Source organism: Chiloscyllium plagiosum, unplaced genomic scaffold (genome assembly GCF_037043375.1).
Source record: "Chiloscyllium plagiosum isolate Xiang-an unplaced genomic scaffold, Cpla_swu_hap1 HiC_scaffold_3, whole genome shotgun sequence".
Classification (NCBI taxonomy): domain Eukaryota; kingdom Metazoa; phylum Chordata; class Chondrichthyes; order Orectolobiformes; family Hemiscylliidae; genus Chiloscyllium; species Chiloscyllium plagiosum.
In genome coordinates this window covers 161,902,306-161,921,383 of record NW_028270141.1, presented here as the reverse complement: position 1 = coordinate 161,921,383, position 19,078 = coordinate 161,902,306, and the positions used below count along the sequence as shown (strand labels likewise).

The following is a 19,078-nucleotide window of genomic DNA, read 5'->3' as shown; positions in this document are numbered from 1 at the left end:
GTACCTGGACTTTCAGAAAGCTTTTAATAAAGTCCCACATAGGAGGTTAGTGAGCGAAATTAGGGCGCGGGGTACTGGGGGGCAAAGTACTAACTTGGATTGAAAGTTGGTTGCCTGACAGGAGACAAAGAGTAGTGATAAACGGCTCCATTTCGGAATGGTAGGCAGTGACCAGTGGGGTACCGCAGGGATCAGTGCTGGGACCGCAGCTTTTTACAATATATGTTAATGATATAGAAGATGGTATTAGTAATAACATTAGCAAATTTGCATAATACTAAGCTGGGTGGCAGGGTGAAATGTGAGGAGGATGTTAGGAGATTACAGGGTGACCTGGACAGGTTAGGTGAGTGGTCAGATGCATGGCAGATGCAGTTTAATGTGGATAAATGTATGGTTATCCACTTTGGTGGCAAGAACAGGAAGGCAGATTACTACCTAAATGGAGTCAAGTTAGGTAAAGGGGCAGTACAGAGAGATCTGGGTGTTCTTGTACACCAGTCAATGAAGGTAAGCATGCAGGTACAGCAGGTAGTGAAGAAGGCTAATAGCATGCTGGCCTTCATAACAAGAGGGATTGATTATAGAAGCAAAGAGGTTCTTCTGCAGCTGTACAGGGCCCTGGTGAGACCACACCTGGGGTATTGTGTGCAGTTTTGGTCTCCAAATTTGAGGAAAGACATTCTGGCTATTGAGGGAGTGCAGCGTAGGTTCACGAGGTCAATTCCTGGAATGGTGGGATTACCTTACACTGAAAGACTGGAGCGACTGGGCTTGTATACCCTTGAGTTTAGAAGACTGAGAGGGGATTTGATTGAGACATATAAGATTATTAAAGGTTTGGACACTCTGGAGGCAGGAAACATGTTTCCGCTGATGGGTGAGTCCCGAACCAGAGGACACAGCTTAAAAATACGGGGTAGACCATTTAGGACAGAGATGAGGAGAAACGTCTTCACCCAGAGAGTGGTGGCTGTGTGGAATGCTCTGCCCCAGAGGGCAGTGGAGGCCCAGTCTCTGGATTTGTTTAAGAAAGAGTTGGATAGAGCTCTCAAGGATAGTGGAATCAAGGGTTATGGAGATAAGGCAGGAACAGGATACTGATTAAGGATGATCAGCCATGATCATATTGAATGGTGGTGCAGGCTCGAAGGGCAGAATGGCCTACTCCTGCACCTATTGTCTATTTACTGTCGATGGCTATGTAGTAAGTCTAAATCAAAATGTTAGCTTCTGGAGAGCTCCATCCATATCTTTTTCATAAGAAATGTCTGAAGTTCCAAGTACCAATTCTGAAAGGAAGTTGGACAAGGTACAAAGTGCCAGGACATGGCCATCTCCAACCAGAGAGAATGCAACCATTGCCCACTTGGTATTCATTTACATTACCATCACTGAATTCCCCCATAATCAACATTCTGACTGTTAGCATTGACCAGAAACGACCTCACCTACCAGCCTACCAACCTCCACATACATCGTATCATCCGTCGTCATTTCCGCCACCTCCAAACAGACCCCACCACCAGGAATATATCTCCCTCCCCTCCCCTATCAGCGTTCCGAAAAGACCACTCCCTCCATGACTCCCTCGTCAGGTCCACACCCCCCACCAACCCAACCTCCACTCCCGGCACCTTCCCCTGCAACCGTAAGAAATGCAAAACTTGCGCCCACACCTCCCCCCTCACCTCCCTCCAAGGCCCCAAGGGATACTTCGACAAATCCGCCACACATTCACCTGCACCTCCACACATATCATTTACTGCATCCGCTGCACCCGATGTGGCCTCCTCTATATTGGGGAGACAGGCCGCCTACTTGTGAACGTTTCAGAGAACACCTCTGGGACACCCGGACCAACCAATCCAACCACCCCATGGCTCAACATTTCAACTCCCCCTCCCACTCCATCAAAGACATGCAAGTCCTTGGACTCCTCCATTGCCAGACCATAGCAACATGACGGCTGGAGGAAGAGCGCCTCATCTTCCGCCTAGGAACCCTCCAACCACAAGGGAAAAACTCAGACTTCTCCAGTTTCCTCATTTTCCCCTCCCCCCACCTTGTCTCAGTCCCAACCCTCGAACTCAGCACTGCCTTCCTAACCTGCAATCTTCTTCCTGACCTCTCCGCTCCCACCACCACTCCGGCCTATCACCCTCACCTTAACCTCCTTCCACCTATCGCATTTCCAACGCCCCTCCCCCAAGTCCCTCCTCCCTACCTTTTATCTTAGCCCGCTTGGCACACCCTCCTCATTCCTGAAGAAGGGCTCATGCCCGAAATGTCGATTCTCCTGTTCCCTGGATGATGCCTGACCTGCTGTGCTTTTCCAGCAACTCGTTTTCAGCTCTGATCTCCAGCATCTGCAGTCCTCACTTTCTCCTAGCATTGACCAGAAAGCCAACCTGACTCACCATATAAACACAGTGGCTACAAGAGCAGGTCAGAGGTTGGGAATACTGTGGTGAGTAACTCCCCGAAGCCTGTCCACCATCTACAAGGCACAGGTCACGAGTGTGCGGGAATACTCCCCACTTGCCTGGATGGGGGCAGCTCCAACAACACTCAAGAAGCTCAACCATCCAGGACAAAGCAGCCGCTTGATTGGCACCACTTCCACAACCATCCTCTCCATTCATCTCCAATGCTCAGTCACAGCACAATTTATCATCTACAAGATGCACTGCAGAAATTCACTAAAGATCCTCAGACAGCACCTTCCAAACACACGACCACTTCCATCTAGAAGGACAAGGGCAGCAGATACATGGGAACACCACCCCCTGCAAGTTCCCCTCCAAACCACTCCCCATCCTGACTGGGAAATATACTGCCGTTCCTTCACTGTTGCTGTCAAAATTCTCTAAGGGCATTGTGGATCAACCCTCAGCAGCAGTTCAAGAAGGCAGCTCACCCCCACCTTCTCAATGGGCTATTTTGATTAGCTGAGTCAGAATAGGAAAGATGGTGTGGAAGGCAAGTTTACAGAATATTTCTGTGGAGCCATATGTTGTTGCACCAACTAGGTTGCTATTAAAAACTTTTAGATCTAGCATTTTGCAACAAGGCATGATTAATTATTAATGTTGTAAAAGATCCACTCAGACATAGTATTTATTGACAATTGATTTCCATAATCTCTCCAGGTTTGCAGACAGCACGAAGCTGGGGGGGAGAGTGAGCTGTGAGGAGCATGCAGAGATGTCTCAGTGGGATTTGGACAGACTGAGGGAGTGGGGAAATACATGGCAGATGCAGGATAATGTGGATAAATGTGAGGGGTTGGGGGGGTCAGGAAGGCAGATGATGATCTGAATGGGGACAGGTTGGGAAAGGGGCAGGGGCAATGGCACCCGGGTGTCCTTGTACCCCAGTCTCTGAAAGTAAGCGTGCAGCAGGCGGTGAGGAAGGGAAATGGGATGTTGGCCGACATAGTGAGAGGATTCGAGTCCAGGAGCAGGGAGGTCTTGCTGCAATTATACAGGGCCTTGGGGAGACCACACCTGGAGTATTATGGACAGGTTTGGTCTCTTTATCTGAGGAAGGATGTTGTGGTGATGGAGGGAGGGCAGCGAAGGGTTACCAGACTGATTCCTGGGAGGGCAGGGCTGATGGATGAAGTGAAACTGTATCGGTTAGGAGGCAGGGTAAACACAGGAACAATGCTCTCGCTGACAGGGCAGGGGGATAGTTAAGGATATAGGCTAGGCCTTTTAGGACTCAGGTGAGGAGAGATATCTTCACCTGGAGAGTGATGAGCCTGAGGAATTCTCTGAAACAAAAAGCAATGTGGCCAAAATATTGAATAATTTTGCAAAGGTGTTAGATAAAGTTCTTAGGGCTAGAGGGTCTGCAAACAAAGCTGGAACAGGGTAGTGTTGGATGATCAGCCATGATCCTATTGAAGAAGCCGGCTCGAAGGGCCAAGTGGCCTTCTGCTGCTCCTCGTATCTATGCTTTTATGTATGTTTGAAAGTATGTACTCCACTCCAGAGTGTTTTCAATTGAAACAAAGCCATTTCCTTAAGTATGCGGGAGGACCTGGCTGTGCTGAATTGTCAGAGTGTGGTGCTGGAAAAGCCCAGCAGGTCAGGAGGCATCCGAGGAGCGGGAAAGTTAATATTTTGAACATAAGCTGTTCATAGGAATCACTGACTGTGTAAATATTCTAAAAGGTGTGACAGTAAATACAGAAACATTTAAAATTATCATGAAAAATGTTCAACAAAAATACATTGCAAAAATAATCAAAAAGCTCACTGAGAAAGATCTGTTTTTACTAGATTATACAAAGACCGTTTTATAATATGATATTGCAAAGGAGATTGGCAAGCCTGAGGGTTGAAACTGTTTGGAAACAGCAAATGGCTAGCAAAGGTTGATAAAGGGAATAGAAAATGAGTTAACCAGCTAGGATTATAAAAACAGACAATCCAAGCTTTGCAAGTATCTAAAACGCAGGTACAGTAAATGTTGGTCCCTTCGAGGCAGAGACATGAGAAATTCTGGAGAATGGAGAAATGTCCCAGGAGACAGTAGAAGACAAATTTACAACCCAGAGAGACAGAGTTGTCTAAAGAGATTGAGAAAAGTAGGGTGCTTAACACGGAGTGATTAAAAAAAATGCTGCATATCCCAAGGGCCAAAATCTAATGAAGGACCCAGTGGTCTACATTTTAGGATTCAAAAAGAGAGCTGTGTAGATTGTATTTCGCAATGCTGTGCTGTTATATCCCTTAAAGTAGACTCCAACATTTTCCAAATAACAGACCCAAGCTACTGGTATTTTGACGACTCCTCCTCTCCTCTCCCCTCCCCTCCCTTGTAAGTAAGGATATTATTCTGCCAATGTTCCAATCCTCATCAGCATTTCGCTTAATTGATTTCCCTTGTACTTTAACTCTCGAGTTAATGATTCTATTGTTTTCTCTCTTCTCCCCCAAGTACTTTTTGCCCTGTGGATATTTAGTAAGTTTGGAATGCTATTTGAGTCACTACAGTGCAGACTGATGCAAAAGTATTTATTTAACTCCTCTGCCATTTCCTGGTTCCTCTTTATTATTTCCCCAGCCTCATTCTCGAAGGGGTCTATGGTCACTTTGGCTTCTCTCTTCCTCTCGATGTATTGGAAGATGATCTGACTGTGTTTATATTTCTTGTTAGTTTACCTTCAATGTTTATTTTCTCGCTTTATTTTTTTGGCCATCTTTTGTTGGCTTTTAAAACTTTCCCATTACTCTGACTTACCACCAATCTAGGCTACATTGTATGTTTTTTTCCCAATCGGATGCTATCCTTAACTTCCCTGGTAACCATAGTTGGCTTATCTCCTTCCTATGATCCTCCTTCCTCATTGGAATGTACAGCTTGTTCTGCTCTAATACAACAGTTGCGTTCCTCTGTAACCTCGTGCTTTAGAAAATCACGCTGTAGGCGATCGCTATACCCGTTCAGTAGAAAATTTGCGATATCCAGATAGCGTCCACAATTTGTCAATCGCATTATAGCCAATTGGCATTGACAAGATCCATGTTATACCAAATGATCTGTACCTTTGCTGTGAATCACAACTTATTTACTTAAGTGTCTGCTATTGTTCCACAAGCTCTGCCCTCATTCCTTTGCGATTACCTTTATTTAAGCTGAGTGGAATTGTTTTGTATCCAAGATCCTCCCTCTCTAACAGGATGCTAAATTCTGTTGTGCTCTGGCTAATGTTTCTGTGGGGATCTTTTGTAATGTCTATAAGATCAGATCCATTCAACATCTATTTAAGGGTTTATTAATTTATTTGTTCAGAATACTACATGAATGTAATTAAGATTATAACTGTAAGATGTAGGAGCAGAATTAGACCATTTTGCACTATCTAGTCTGCTCTGCCATTGGACTATGGCCAACACGTTTCTCAACCACATTCTCCAGCTTTCCCCCTGTAACCCTTGATCCCTTTACTAATCAAGAATATATCTAAATGTATTAAATAAACTCAATGACTTGGCCTCCACAGCCCTCTGCAGCAATGAGTCCCACGGATTCACCCCGCTCTGGCTGAAGAAATTCCCCCTCATCTCCATTCTAAAGGGTCATTCCTTCATTCTGAGGCTGTACCTTCAGGTCCTAGCCCCCCTTACTAGTGGAAACATTTTCTCCATATCCACTCTAAACAAGTGTCTCAGTATTCGGTAAGTTCTGGATGTAGGTTTGCTCGCTGAGCTGGAAGGGTCATTTTCAAACGTTTTGTCACCATACTAGGTAACATCTTCAGTGAGCCTCTGGACGAAGCACTGCTGATGATTCCTGTTTTCTATTTGTATGTTTGGGTTTCTTTGGGTTGGTAACGTCATTTTCTGTGCTTTTTCTCAGGGGTGGTAGATGGGGTCTAACTCAATTGATAAATTCTTGATGTCATAAGGAATTAAGGACTATGCGGAGAATGCGGGTAAGTGGAGTTGAAATGCCCATCAGCCTTGATTGAATGACAGAGTGGACTCAATGGGCGGAATGGCCTTACTTCCACTTCTATGTCTTATGGTCTTATAATGTGTTGCCATGATTCGAGGAATTCTTTTGTGTCTGTAAGAATATTAGTGAGAGAGGGTCATGTCTCACTAATCCTTACATACAGATGAGGAAGGACACTTCGACTGGGACAACACATCCACCCTAGGACAAGCCAAACAGAGACACGCACGAGAACTCCTAGAATCATGGCATTCTAACCGGAACTCTATCAACAAACACATTGAGTTAGACCTGATCTACCACCCCCTGAGAAAAAGAACAGGAAATGACATCACCAACCCATAAATGACCTGGATGAGGGTGTAAAATTGGGCCCTTGAAGACACAAACAGGGGAAGAGATTATGGGGAACAAAGAAATGGCAGAAGAATTGAATTGGTACTTCAGATCTGTGTTCACTGGGGAAGACACAAGCAATCTCCCTGAGGTAACAGTGGCTGAAGGACCTGAACTTAAGGGAATTTATATTTGCCAGGATTTGGTGTTGGAGAGACTGTTAGGTCTGAAAGTTGATAAGTCCCTGGGGCCTGATGGTCTACATCCCAGGGTACTGAAGGAGGTGGCTCGAGAAATCGTGGATGCGTTGGTGATTATTTTCCAGAGTTCGATAGATTCAGGATCAGTTCCTGCGGATTGGAGGATGGCTAATGTTGTACCACTTTTTAAGAAAGGTGGGAGAGAGAAAGCAGGAAATTATAGACCAGTTAGTCTGACCTCAGTGGTGGGAAAGATGCTGGAGTCCATTATAAAGGATGAAATTACGACACATCTGGATAGCAGTAACAGGATAGGTCAGAGTCAGCATGGATTTGTGAAGGGGAAATCATGCTTGACTAATCTTCTGGAATTTTTTGAGGATGTAACTGAAGATGGACAAGGGAGATCCAGTAGATGTGGTGTACCTGGACTTTCAGAAAGCCTTTGATAAAGTCCCACATAGGAGGTTAGTGAGCAAAATTAGGGCGCATGGTATTGGGGGCAAAGTACTGCCTTGGATTGAAAATTGGTTGGCTGATAGGAAACAAAGAGTAGTGATAAACGGCTCCATTTTGGAATGGCAGGCAGTGACCAGTGGGGTACCGCATGGATCAGTACTGGGACTGCAGCTTTTTACAATATATGTTAATGATATAGAAGATGGTATTAATAGTAACATTAGCAAATTTGCTGATGATAATAAGCTGGGTGGCAGGATGAAATATGAGGAGGATGTTAGGAGATTACAGGGTGACCTGGACAAGTTAGGTGAGTGGTCAGATGCATGGCAGATACAGTTTGATGTGGATAAATGTATGGTTATCCACTTTGGTGGCAAGAACAGGAAGGCAGATTACTACCTAAATGGAATCAATTTAGGTAAAGGGGCAGTACAAAGAGATCTGGGTGTTCTTGTACACCAGTCAATGAAGGTAAGCATGCAGGTACAGCAGGTAGTGAAGAAGGCTAATAGCATGCTGGCCTTCATAACAAGAGGGATTGAGTATAGAAGCAAAGAGGTTCTTCTGCAGCTGTACAGGGCCCTGGTGAGACCGCACCTGAAATATTGTGTGCAGTTCTGGTCTCCAAATTTGAGGAAAGACATTCTGCCTATTGAGGGAGTGCAGCGTAGGTTCACGAGGTCAATTCCTGGAATGGTGGGACTATCTTATGTTGAAAGATTGGAGCGACTGGGCTTGTATACCCTTGACTTTAGAAGACTGAGAGGGGAACTGATTGAGACGTATAAGATTATTAAAGGTTTGGACACTCTGGAGGCAGGAAACATGTTTCCGCTGATGGGTGAGTCCCGAACCAGAGGACACAGCTTAAAAATACGGGGTAGACCATTTAGGACAGAGATGAGGAGAAACGTCTTCACCCAGAGAGTGGTGGCTGTGTGGAATGCTCTGCCCCAGAGGGCAGTGGAGGCCCAGTCTCTGGATTTGTTTAAAAAAGAGTTGGATAGAGCTCTCAAGGATAGTGGAATCAAGGGTTATGGAGATAAGGCAGGAACAGGATACTGAATAAGGATGATCAGCCATGATCATATTGAATGGTGGTGCAGGCTCGAAGGGCAGAATGGCCTACTCCTGCACCTATTGTCTATTGTCTAAAAGTATGGGTTAGTAAATTTGCAGATGATACTAAGGTTGGTACGGCTGTGGACAGTGCAGAAGGATGTTGTAGGTTACAGAGAGACATAGATAAGCTGCAGAGCTGGGTTGAGAAGTGGCAAATGGAGTTTAATGCAGAAAAATGTGAGGTGATTCACTTTGGAAGGAGTAACAGGAATGCAGAGTACTGGGTTAAAGGTAAGATTCTTGGTAGTTTAGGTGAGCAGAGGGATCTTCGTGTCTGTGTACACAGATGCCTGAAAGTTGCCACCCAGATCGATAGGGCTGTTAAGAAGGTATACGGTACATTAGTTTTTATTAGTAGGGGGATTGGGTTTCGGAGCCATAAGGTCATTCTGCAGCTGCACAAAACTCTGGTGCGGCCGCACTTGGAGTATTGCATGCAGTTCTGGTCACCGCATTATAGGAAGAATGTGGAAGCTTTGGAATGGATTCAGAGGAGATTTACTAGGATCTTGCCTGATATGGAGGGAACAACAGAGTATGGTGCTGGAAAAGCACAGCAGGTCAGGCAGCATCCGAGAAGCAGGAGAATCGCTGTTTTGGGCATAAGCCCTTCATAAGTTTGGAGGAAAGGCTGAGGGACTTGAGGCTGTCTTCGTTAGAGAGAAGAAGGTTGAGAGGTGACTTAATTGAGATATGTCAGAGAGTTAGATAGGGTGCACAGTGAGGGCCTTTTTCCTAGGATGGTGATGGTTAGCCCGAGGGGCCATAGCTTTAAATTGAGGGGTGATAGATATAGGACAGATGTCAGAGGTAGTTTCTTTACTCAGAGAGTGGTCGGGGTGTGGAACACATTGCCTGCAATAGTAGTAGACTCAACAACTTTAAGTGCATTTGAATGGTCATTGGATAGGCATATAAATGAAAAATGAATAGTGTAGCATACGTAGGCTTCAGATTAATTCCACAGGTCAGCGCAACATCAAGGGCCGAAGGGCCTGTACTGCGCTGTAATGTTCTATATGACATCCAAACTGCTCACAATATTCCAAATATAGTCTGACCAGAGCCTTATACAGCCTCAGCAGAACAGGGGTAGCGGTGGAAGGGGTGTTTTTTGGAATTGAGGGCTGCGACTAGTGGTGTTCCACAAGGATCAGTGCTGGGACCTCTGCTGTTTGTGGTTGACATAAGTGATTTGGAGGAAAACGTGGCTGGTCTAATTAGTGAGGTTGCAGATGATTCAAAGATTGGTGGAGTTGTGGATGGTGAGGAGGATTGTCAGAGGACACAACAGGATATAGATCAATTGGAGGCATGGGCAACAAAATGGCAAATGGAGTTTAATCCAGACAAATGGGAGGTGATGCATTTTGGAAGGTCAAGTCAATTGTACAGAACCCTTAAACATATTGATATGCAGAGGGATCTGGGTGTGCAGGTCCACAGGCCACTGAAGGTGGTAGTGCAGCTAGATAAGGGAGTAACAAAAGGCCTATGGCATGCTTACCTTCATTGGAAAGGGGCAGTGAGTCTAAGGATAGACAAGTTATGCTGCAGCTTATAGAACTTCAGTTAGGCCACACTTCAAATATTGCATCCAGTTCTGGTCACCACCCTACCAGAAGGATGTGGATGCTTTGGAGAGGATACAGAACAAGATTTACCAGGATGTTGCCTATTATGGGGGATTTTAGCTAGGAAGAAAGGCTGGATAAAGTGGGTTTGTTTTCACTGGAACGCAGGAGGTTGAGGAGTGACTTGATAGGAATTTATAAGATTGTGAATGGCATGGATAGAGCGGAAAATATGAGGCTTTTTCCCAGGGTGAAAGGGCCAATTACTAGGGGACATAGATACAAGGTGTGTGGTGGGATGTCTAAAAGAGATGTGCGAGGCAGGTTTTTCACACAGAGGTGGTGAGTGCCTGGACGTGCTGCCAGTGGGGGGGGTGGAAACAGACACAATTGCAGCACTCAAGGAACACTTGGACAAAAACGTGAATAGGAAGGGAAGAGCGGAATATGGATCCTGTAAATGAAAACAGATCTAGTACGGAAGGGCAAGATGTGTCAGTGCAGGCTTTGAGGGCCGAATGGCCTGTTCTTGTGCTGGATTCTCGCTGTCTTGAAATGAATGCTGATTTTGCATTTGCCTTCCGTGTTAACATAAAGAAAATCCTGAACTAAGACTCCTAAGTCCTTTTTAGCTTCAGATTTCTGAAGCTTTTAAAAATTTAGAAAACAGTCTACACCTCTATTCTTCCTGCCAAAGTGTATAACTTCACATTTTCTCACATTGTATCCCATCAACCACTTCTTTGCCCACGTGCCTATCCTTCTGTAGCCTTCCCCTTGCCTCAACACCCATTGTAGAACAGTACAGTACAGGAAGGGATCTCTGGCCCACCATGTTGTGCCAAAGAGGACATCAAATTTAATTAATCCCTTCTGCCTGCCCTTGGTCCATATCCCTTCATTCCTTGCATATTCATGTGTTTATTTAAAAGCCCCTTAAATGTCCCTATCATATCTGCCTCCTCCACCACCACCCCTGGCAGCGAATTCCAGTCTCCGACCACACTGTGTCAAAAACCTGTCCCTCACATCTCGCTTTGAACTTCCCCCTCTCACCTTAAATGCATGCCCCCTAGTTTTAGAGATTTCAACTCTGGGGAAAAAGATTCTGACCATCAACCCCATCTCTGCATCTCATAATTTTGTAGACTTGTATCAAGTCTCCCCTCAGTCTCCACTATTCCAGAGAAAACAGCCTTGAGTTTTTCTAGCCTCTCCTTATGGCTCATACGCTTTAACCGAGGGGGCATTCTGGTAAACCTCTTCAAAGCCTCCACATCCCCCCTGTAATGTGGCGACCAGCATTGAATACAATACTCTGTGTGATCTACCCAAAGTTTTATAAGGCTGCAAGATGACACCCTGAGTCTTGTCCTCAATTCCCCAACCAACAAAGGCAAGCGTGTTATACACCTTCTTTCCCCCCCTGTCTACCTGCGTAGCCACTTTCAGGGAGCTAGGGACTGCAACCCCAAGGTCCCTCTGTACATCAATGCTGTTCAGGGCCCTGCCATTAACTGAATACATTTCCTAAACATTTGATTTCCCAAAGTGCACCACCTCACACATCCCCGGATTAAACTCCATCTGCCATTTCTCTGCCCATATCTGCAACTGATCTCTATCCCACTGTATCCTTTGACAACCTTCAACACTATCAACAACTCCCCCTGATCTTTGTATCACCTACAAACTTACTAACCCACCCATCTACACTTTCATCCAGGTCATTTATACAACTCACAAACAGCAGAGGGCCCAGTACTGATCCCTGTGGAACCCCACCAGTCACCGACCCCCCAGCCTGAAAAACACCCTTCCCCCACTACCCTCTGCCTTCCCAGGGCAAGCCAATTCTGAATTCACACAGGCAAGGCCCCGTGGATCCTGTGAATCTTAATATTCGGGATGAGCCGACCATGAGGGACCTTGTCGAAAGCCTTACTAAAATCCATGTGGACAACATCCACTGCTCTATCCTCATCGATCACCTTCATCACCTTCTCGAAAGATTCAATCACGTTAGTAATCCATGACCTGCCCCACACAGAGCCATGCTGACTGTCCCTAACTAGGTCATGCTTGTCCAAATACACGTAAATCCTATCCCTAAGAATACCCTCCAATAGCTTCCCAACCACTGATGTGAGACTCCCTGGTCTATAGTTTCCTGGATTATCCCTATTTCCCTTCTTGAACAGAGGAACAACATTAGCTACTCACTAGTCCTCCGGTACCCCTCCAGTACGTAGGGAGGATACACAGATCTTACTCAAGGCCCCAGCAATCTCCCCTCTTGTCTCTCTCAGTAACCTGGAGTAGATACCATTGGGCCCTGGGGATTTATCCACCTTAACGCTCTTCAAGCACCCAGCACCACATCTTTCATAATCTCCGAATGCCCTCATATATTAGCATGCTCCACACAAATCTCACCACCCTCCATATCCTTCCCCTGGGTGAATACTGACACAAAGTACTCATTTAGGATCGCACCCACATTCTCTGCCTCCAAGCACTAGTACCCTCCTTTATCCTGGAGCGGTCTTACCTTCTCCCTTGTTATCCTCTTGTTTTTAATGTCTCTGTAGAATACCTTGGGTTTCTCTCTAACCCGACTTACCAAGGTCATTTCATTGCCCCTCCTTCCCCTCCTAATTCCCTGCTTGAGTTCTTTCCTGCTTTCCTTAGATTCCTCACGTGTACTGTCTGATTTTAGCTTTTTCCTTTTGATTAAATTCATAACCACCTCCATTATCCAAGAGTCCCTTACCTTACCATCATTGTCCATCTTTGTGGCATCTGCAAATATAGCGACAGTACCCTCTGTTCTAGATTGAGCTTGTACAATGTGAATAGGTATGCTCCCAACTCTGACCCCTGCAGAACTCCACTCATCACTGGCTGCCATCCTGAAAAAGACGCCTCTACCCTCCTCTGCCTTCGGCCAGTTGGCCAATCCTCTCTTGTACCAGTGCCTTGCCTGTAACACCATGAGCTCTTATCTTATTTCGTAGTCTCATGTGCGGCACCTTGTTAAAAGCATTCTGGAAATCCAATCACATCTACTGGTTCTCCTTCGTCTAATTTGCTGATTATTTTCTCAAAGAATTCTAATAGATTTGTCAGGCATCATCTTCCCTTGACGAAGCCATCCTGAATCAGCCCTATTTTACCCTGCATTTCCAACTTCTGTGCAATCACATGCTTAATAATGAGCACTAAAATCTTACCAACCACCAAAGTCAGGCCCAACCAGCCTACAGTTTCCTATCTTCTGCCTCCCTCCTGTCTTAAACAGGGGTGTTACATTAATCATTTTCTAGTTCTCTGGGGCTCCTGAAAGATCACCAGTGCCTCTACAATTTCCTTGCTATCTCTTTCAGAACTCTGGGGTGTAAGTGTATCTTTTGCCTGTATATATTTCTAGTCTGGGTGATTTATCTATATTCAGACTTCTTGCTCTCTGTCTGTCTGTCTGTCTCTCTCTCTCTCTCTCTCTCTCTGTCTCACCGGGCTCCTGTCTCTCCACCCAGCCACCACACACACACACTCTCTCTTTCTCTCTCTCATTCCATCTCCTCTGCCTCCTGTCTCCTTCTATACATTGTTTTTAGATTAGATTAGATTAGATTACTTACAGTGTGGAAACAGGCCCTTCGGCCCAACAAGTCCACACCGCCCCGCCGAAGCGCAACCCACCCATACCCCTACATCTACCCCTTACCTAACACTATGGGCAATTTAGCATGGCCAATTCACCTGACCTGCACATCTTTGGACTGTGGGAGGAAACCGGAGCACCCGGAGGAAACCCACGCAGACACGGGGAGAATGTGCAAACTCCACACAGTCAGTCGCCTGAGGCGGGAATTGAACCCGGGTCTCTGGCGCTGTGAGGCAGCAGTGCTAACCACTGTGCCACCGTGCCGTTTTGGTTTGAGTAATTTCTCTTTATCGCCATTGGGTGTGGATGGATTGGTTACTGTTTGCTGAGGATTGGATTAGCTTGTTTTCAAGCTGTCTGGCCTCCAGTCTGAGAGGCTCCTTGTTAATCTTCCCTCTCCAGCGTCTCTGAGCGGAGCAGGCCCAGGCCCAGGCCCAAGCTGGCTACATGCCAGCAGTTGTTTTCTCAAGTCTGTATTCGTGATTATGGCTGTGGCTTGCAGCAAGCAACTCAATATTTCCTGAATGTCCCTCCCAGTGTTGAGTCTGTGTTGGTTACACCCTGCACTGACACACTGACAGTGTTATTTACTTGGTGTGATGGGAACTGACGTGATCAGAGAAGCCTTTTGTTTCTCTTTTTACTCAGTCAGAGTTGAGCTTACAGGACGGCTGAGGTTTTTGCTAGATTGGAGCTCCTCCCCTCCACTTGCTGATTCATGGCCCATCTTTCCCTTCTCCCCACCTCCCCAAACTCCCACGCCTCCCTCTGCCCACACCTCCCTCTCTCCCCCCCCCCCCCCCCCTCACCTCCCTCCTTCCCCCCCCACGCCTTCCGCCTCCCCCCCCACCATGCCTCCCGCCTTCCCCCCGCCCGCCCCACCTCACCTCCCGCCTTCCCCCCCGTGCCTCCCGTCTTCTCCCCCCTCCCCCCTCCCACACCAAAGCGAAGAGGGTTCCCTCAGATTACAACAGGATCTGGACCAGATGGGCCAATGGGCTGAGAAGTGGCAGATAGAGTTTAATTCAGATAAATGCGAGGTGCTGTATTTTGGGAAAGCAAATCTTAGCAGGACTTATCCACTTAATGGTAAGGTCCTAGGGAGTGTTGCTGAACAAAGAGACCTTGGAGTGCAGGTTCATAGCTCCTTGAAAGTGGAGTCGCAGGTAGATAGGATAGTGAAGAAGGCGTTTGGTATGCTTTCCTTTATTGGTCAGAGTATTGAGTACAGGAGTTGGGAGGTCATGTTGCGGCTGTACAGGACATTAGTTAGGCCACTGTTGGAATATTGTGTGCAATTCTGGTCTCCTTCCTATCGGAAAGATGTGAAACTTGAAAGGGTTCAGAAAAGATTTACAAGGATGTTGCCAGGGTTGGAGCGTTTGAGCTATAGGGAGAGGCTGAACAGGCTGGGGTTGTTTTCCCTGGAGCATCAGAGGCTGAGGGGTGACCTTATAGAGGTTTATACAATCATGAGGGGCATGGATAGGGTAAATAGACAAAGTCTTTTCTCTGGGGTGGGGGAGTCCACAGCTAGAGGGCACAGGTTTAGGGTGAGAGGGGAAAGGTATAAAAGAGACCTAAGGGGCAACTTTTTCACGCAGAGGGTGGTACATGTATGGAATGAGCTGCCAGAGGATGTGGTGGAGGCTGGTACAATTGCAACATTTAAGAGGCATCTGGATGGGTATATGAATAGGAAGGGTTTGGAGGGATGAGGGCCGGGTGCTGGCATGTGGGACTAGATTGGGTTGGGGTATCTGGACGGGTTGGACCGAAGGGTCTGTTTCTGTGCTGTACATCTGTGACTCTACGACTCTATATCGCGATAGTCTGGTTCTCGTGCGATCTCGTTATTAGAAAATCAGGCAACAGCCATGCCCTTTAATCTAATGGGGCTGGAATTGCGTTATAGCCAATACAGCTTAGAAACATTCACATCCTGCAAATGACAGTCTAAATTCTTCAATTACGTAAAAGCCCATTTGAGTTGAAGAAATAGTGTAATAGCAGAACAGAGCGTGTGTCAATAATTGTGGTCCCAGGACCTGATTCCTTTAGTTACCGACTGCCATTCCTGAGCGGGCCTCCCTTATTCCAACCCTCTGTTAGTTAGCCCAAGCTCACCTTCCACCCTACCAACCTTCGCATAAACCAAATCATCCGCCGACATTTCCGCCACCTCCAAACGGACCCCACCACCAGGGATATATTTCCCTCCCCACCCCTTTCCGCAAAGACCGTTCCCTCCGTGACTAACTGGTCAGGTCCATGCCCCCCCACAACCCACCCTCCCATCCTGGCACCTTCCCCTGCCACCGTAGGAACTGTAAAACCTGTGCCCACACCTCCTCCCTCACCTCTATCCAAGGCCCTAAAGGAGCCTTCCACATCCATCAAAGTTTTACCTGCACGTCCACCAATATCATTTATTGCATCCATTGCTCCCGATGCAGTCTCCTCTACATTGGGGAGACTGGACGCCTCCTAGTAGAGCGCTTTAGGGAACATCTCCGGGACACCCGCACCAACCACACCGCCCTGTGGCCCAACATTTCAACTCCCCCTCCTACTGTGCCGAAGACATGGAGGTCCTGGGCCTCCTTCACCACCGCTCCCTCACCACCTGACGCCTGGAGGAAAAACGCCTCATCTTCCGCCTCGGAACACTTCAACCCCAGGGCATCAATGTGGACTTCACAGTTTCCTCATTTCCCCTTCCCCCACCTCACCCCACCCCAGTTCCAACCTTCCAGCTCAGCACCGTCCCCATGACTTGTCCTACCTGCCTATCTCCTTTTCCACCTATCCACTCCACCCTCCTCCCTGACCTATCACCTTCATCCCCTCCCCCACTCACCCATTGTACTCTATGCTACTTTCTCCCCACCCCCACCCTCCTCTCATTTATCTCTCCACCCTTCAGGCTCTCTGCCTGTATTCCTGATGAAGGGTTTTTGCCCGAAATGTTGATTTTCCTGCTCCTCGAATGCTGCCTGACCTGCTGTGCTTTTCCAGCACTACTAATCCAGAATCCCATCTGTCCATACTAATGTACTGTCTCCATCACCTTATTAACTACCCCTCTGAGTATTACCTTATTGCATGCCTCATGAAAGTCTCAATACAGCAAACTTTCTCGTATCTGGCCCCTGTTTCCAGATGATCAAGGTACATCTCTATCACTACTGTTGCAATTCTTGCAGCTCATGCCTCTAACCATGTGTCGCCCGGTTCTGTACTTCACTGGACTGGAGATTCACCACCTGAGCAAGAGGCAGACACACTGGGTCATAGAAATGTAATGCAGGGCTATATGCATCACTGTTTTACTGGATTTACAGCGTAAATCGCTTGAATAATAATGCAACTTTGCCTGAAATAAAACTTACACCCTCAACTGGCTACCTGGACAGGCGGTATCTGGGGGGAAATTGATTTCAAATTGAATCAACTGTTGATATTTTGTGTGGCTATTTGATTAAACAATACATATATTTACATTGAGGTAAATAAATTTAAAAACTATAATAATAATTAAACAGAATAATACAGTAAAGTTTGCAGTTTTTGAGGTAGATCCTTCTTGCTGGTTCAGTTGATGCAGGTTAATACAAAGTTTGCTGTCTATTACATCCACATTTCCCCTTTTCCCTGTTGCTTATATTGCATGCTGAAAGAACTCCTGTAAATGTGTCAGGTATGAGTGCCCCTTCATGAAGCCACACTGACTCTGCCTGTTGTATTATGTATTTGCTAACCTCTTTTCCCTAGATCCAGTCTGAGGCCATTCCACAACTGGGAATCATGGGCCGAATTTTCCTTGATCATATCGGAGGCACCCGACTGTTCTCCTGTGCAAACTGTGACACCATCCTGACAAACCGCTCAGAACTAATCTCCACACGCTTCACAGGGGCAACAGGAAGAGCTTTCCTCTTTAACAAGGTGAGCTGTTGCAGCAGCCAGTCATGCTGATCTCAGTATCGTGTCTATGTGAAGGATCTGTGGGCTGTAGGTGAGACTAAACACTGTGTCTCTTGCTCAGGTGGTGAATCTGCAATACAGTGAAGTACAGGACCGAGTGATGCTAACTGGGCGACACATGGTCAGGGACGTGAGCTGCAAGAATTGCAACAGTAAGCTGGGCTGGATCTACGAGTTTGCGACTGAAGACAGTCAGCGATACAAAGAGGGCCGAGTGATTCTGGAGCGAGCTTTGGTGCGTGAAAGTGAGGGCTTTGAAGAACATGTTCCCTCTGACACCTCCTGAGAATTACCTTCGACATTCATACTTACTATTCTGTTTCTGAAAGAAAGAATACTTTTTATTTTAAAAGGAAGTAATTTTTCTCTCTCTCACTCTGTCGTGTACAGTGTCACTTTAGCATTGAGTCAAGCGTTGTGTTGTAAATTGAGAGACGTAAAATATCTCTATTTCCAGACAGTGCTTTTAACTCCCAGTATCTAGTTCCCTGTAGCGGAAAGCCTTCAGCGATGCTTAGCTTTTATTTAATTTTTTTTTTAAAAGTATTTTTCTTTGCTGTTTGTTTGTGCAGAGGATCAGCTCCCCTCTGCCAGTAAGTCTTGCTGTGTGTATCTCAAAGGGAATGGTTTAACAGCGAAGATTGTGAAAGGAGTGGGTTCCTACTGCACTGAGACTGTGCTGCTGCTGCTGCTGGCAGGGGCCAGCTTCTCCTCACATCGGAGGCTGCCTCATGGGATCCACTGCTTCCCCCCCCCCCGCCCCACTCCCCCGCCCCACCTTCCCCCATCAACCCCAATCAGGATCCTACTGGGCTCCCCCCCACCCCAAACAAGATCCTACTGGGTCCCCCCCCCCCCCCAAACAAGATCCTACTGGGATCCACCCCACCCCAAACAGGATCCTGCTGGGTCCCTCACCCACCCCCACCCCAACAGGATCCTGCTGGGTCCCCCACCCACCCCCACCCCAATCAGGATCCTACTGGGTTCTCCCCCCCCCCCCATCCCAAAAAGGATCCTGCTGGGTCCCCCACCCCCACCCCAATCAGGATCCTGTTAGGCATCCCCCACCCCCACCCCAATCAGGATCCTGCTGGGTCCCCCACCCCCACCCCAATCAGGATCCTGTTAGGCATCCCCCACCCCCACCCCAATCAGGATCCTGTTAGGCATCCCCCACCCCCACCCCAATCAGGATCCTGTTAGGCATCCCCCACCCCCACCCCAATCAGGATCCTGCTGGGTCCCCCACCCCCACC

The 19,078-nt window shown here is 47.0% G+C and overlaps 1 protein-coding gene across 1 annotated transcript in view; it reads left to right on the top strand.

The window, feature by feature from the left end:
- Positions 1 to 18,669, top strand: part of ypel5 (yippee-like 5) — a 31,066-nt gene extending 12,397 nt beyond the window's left edge. The window contains exons 2-3 of the mRNA XM_087984804.1: positions 17,607 to 17,780; positions 17,881 to 18,669. Of these exons, the coding sequence (XP_087840930.1) occupies positions 17,640 to 17,780; positions 17,881 to 18,105 (366 nt within the window). The 5' untranslated portion in view covers positions 17,607 to 17,639 and the 3' untranslated portion in view covers positions 18,106 to 18,669. The remainder of the gene's footprint in view (positions 1 to 17,606; positions 17,781 to 17,880) is intronic.
- The last annotated feature ends 409 nt before the right edge of the window (positions 18,670 to 19,078 follow it).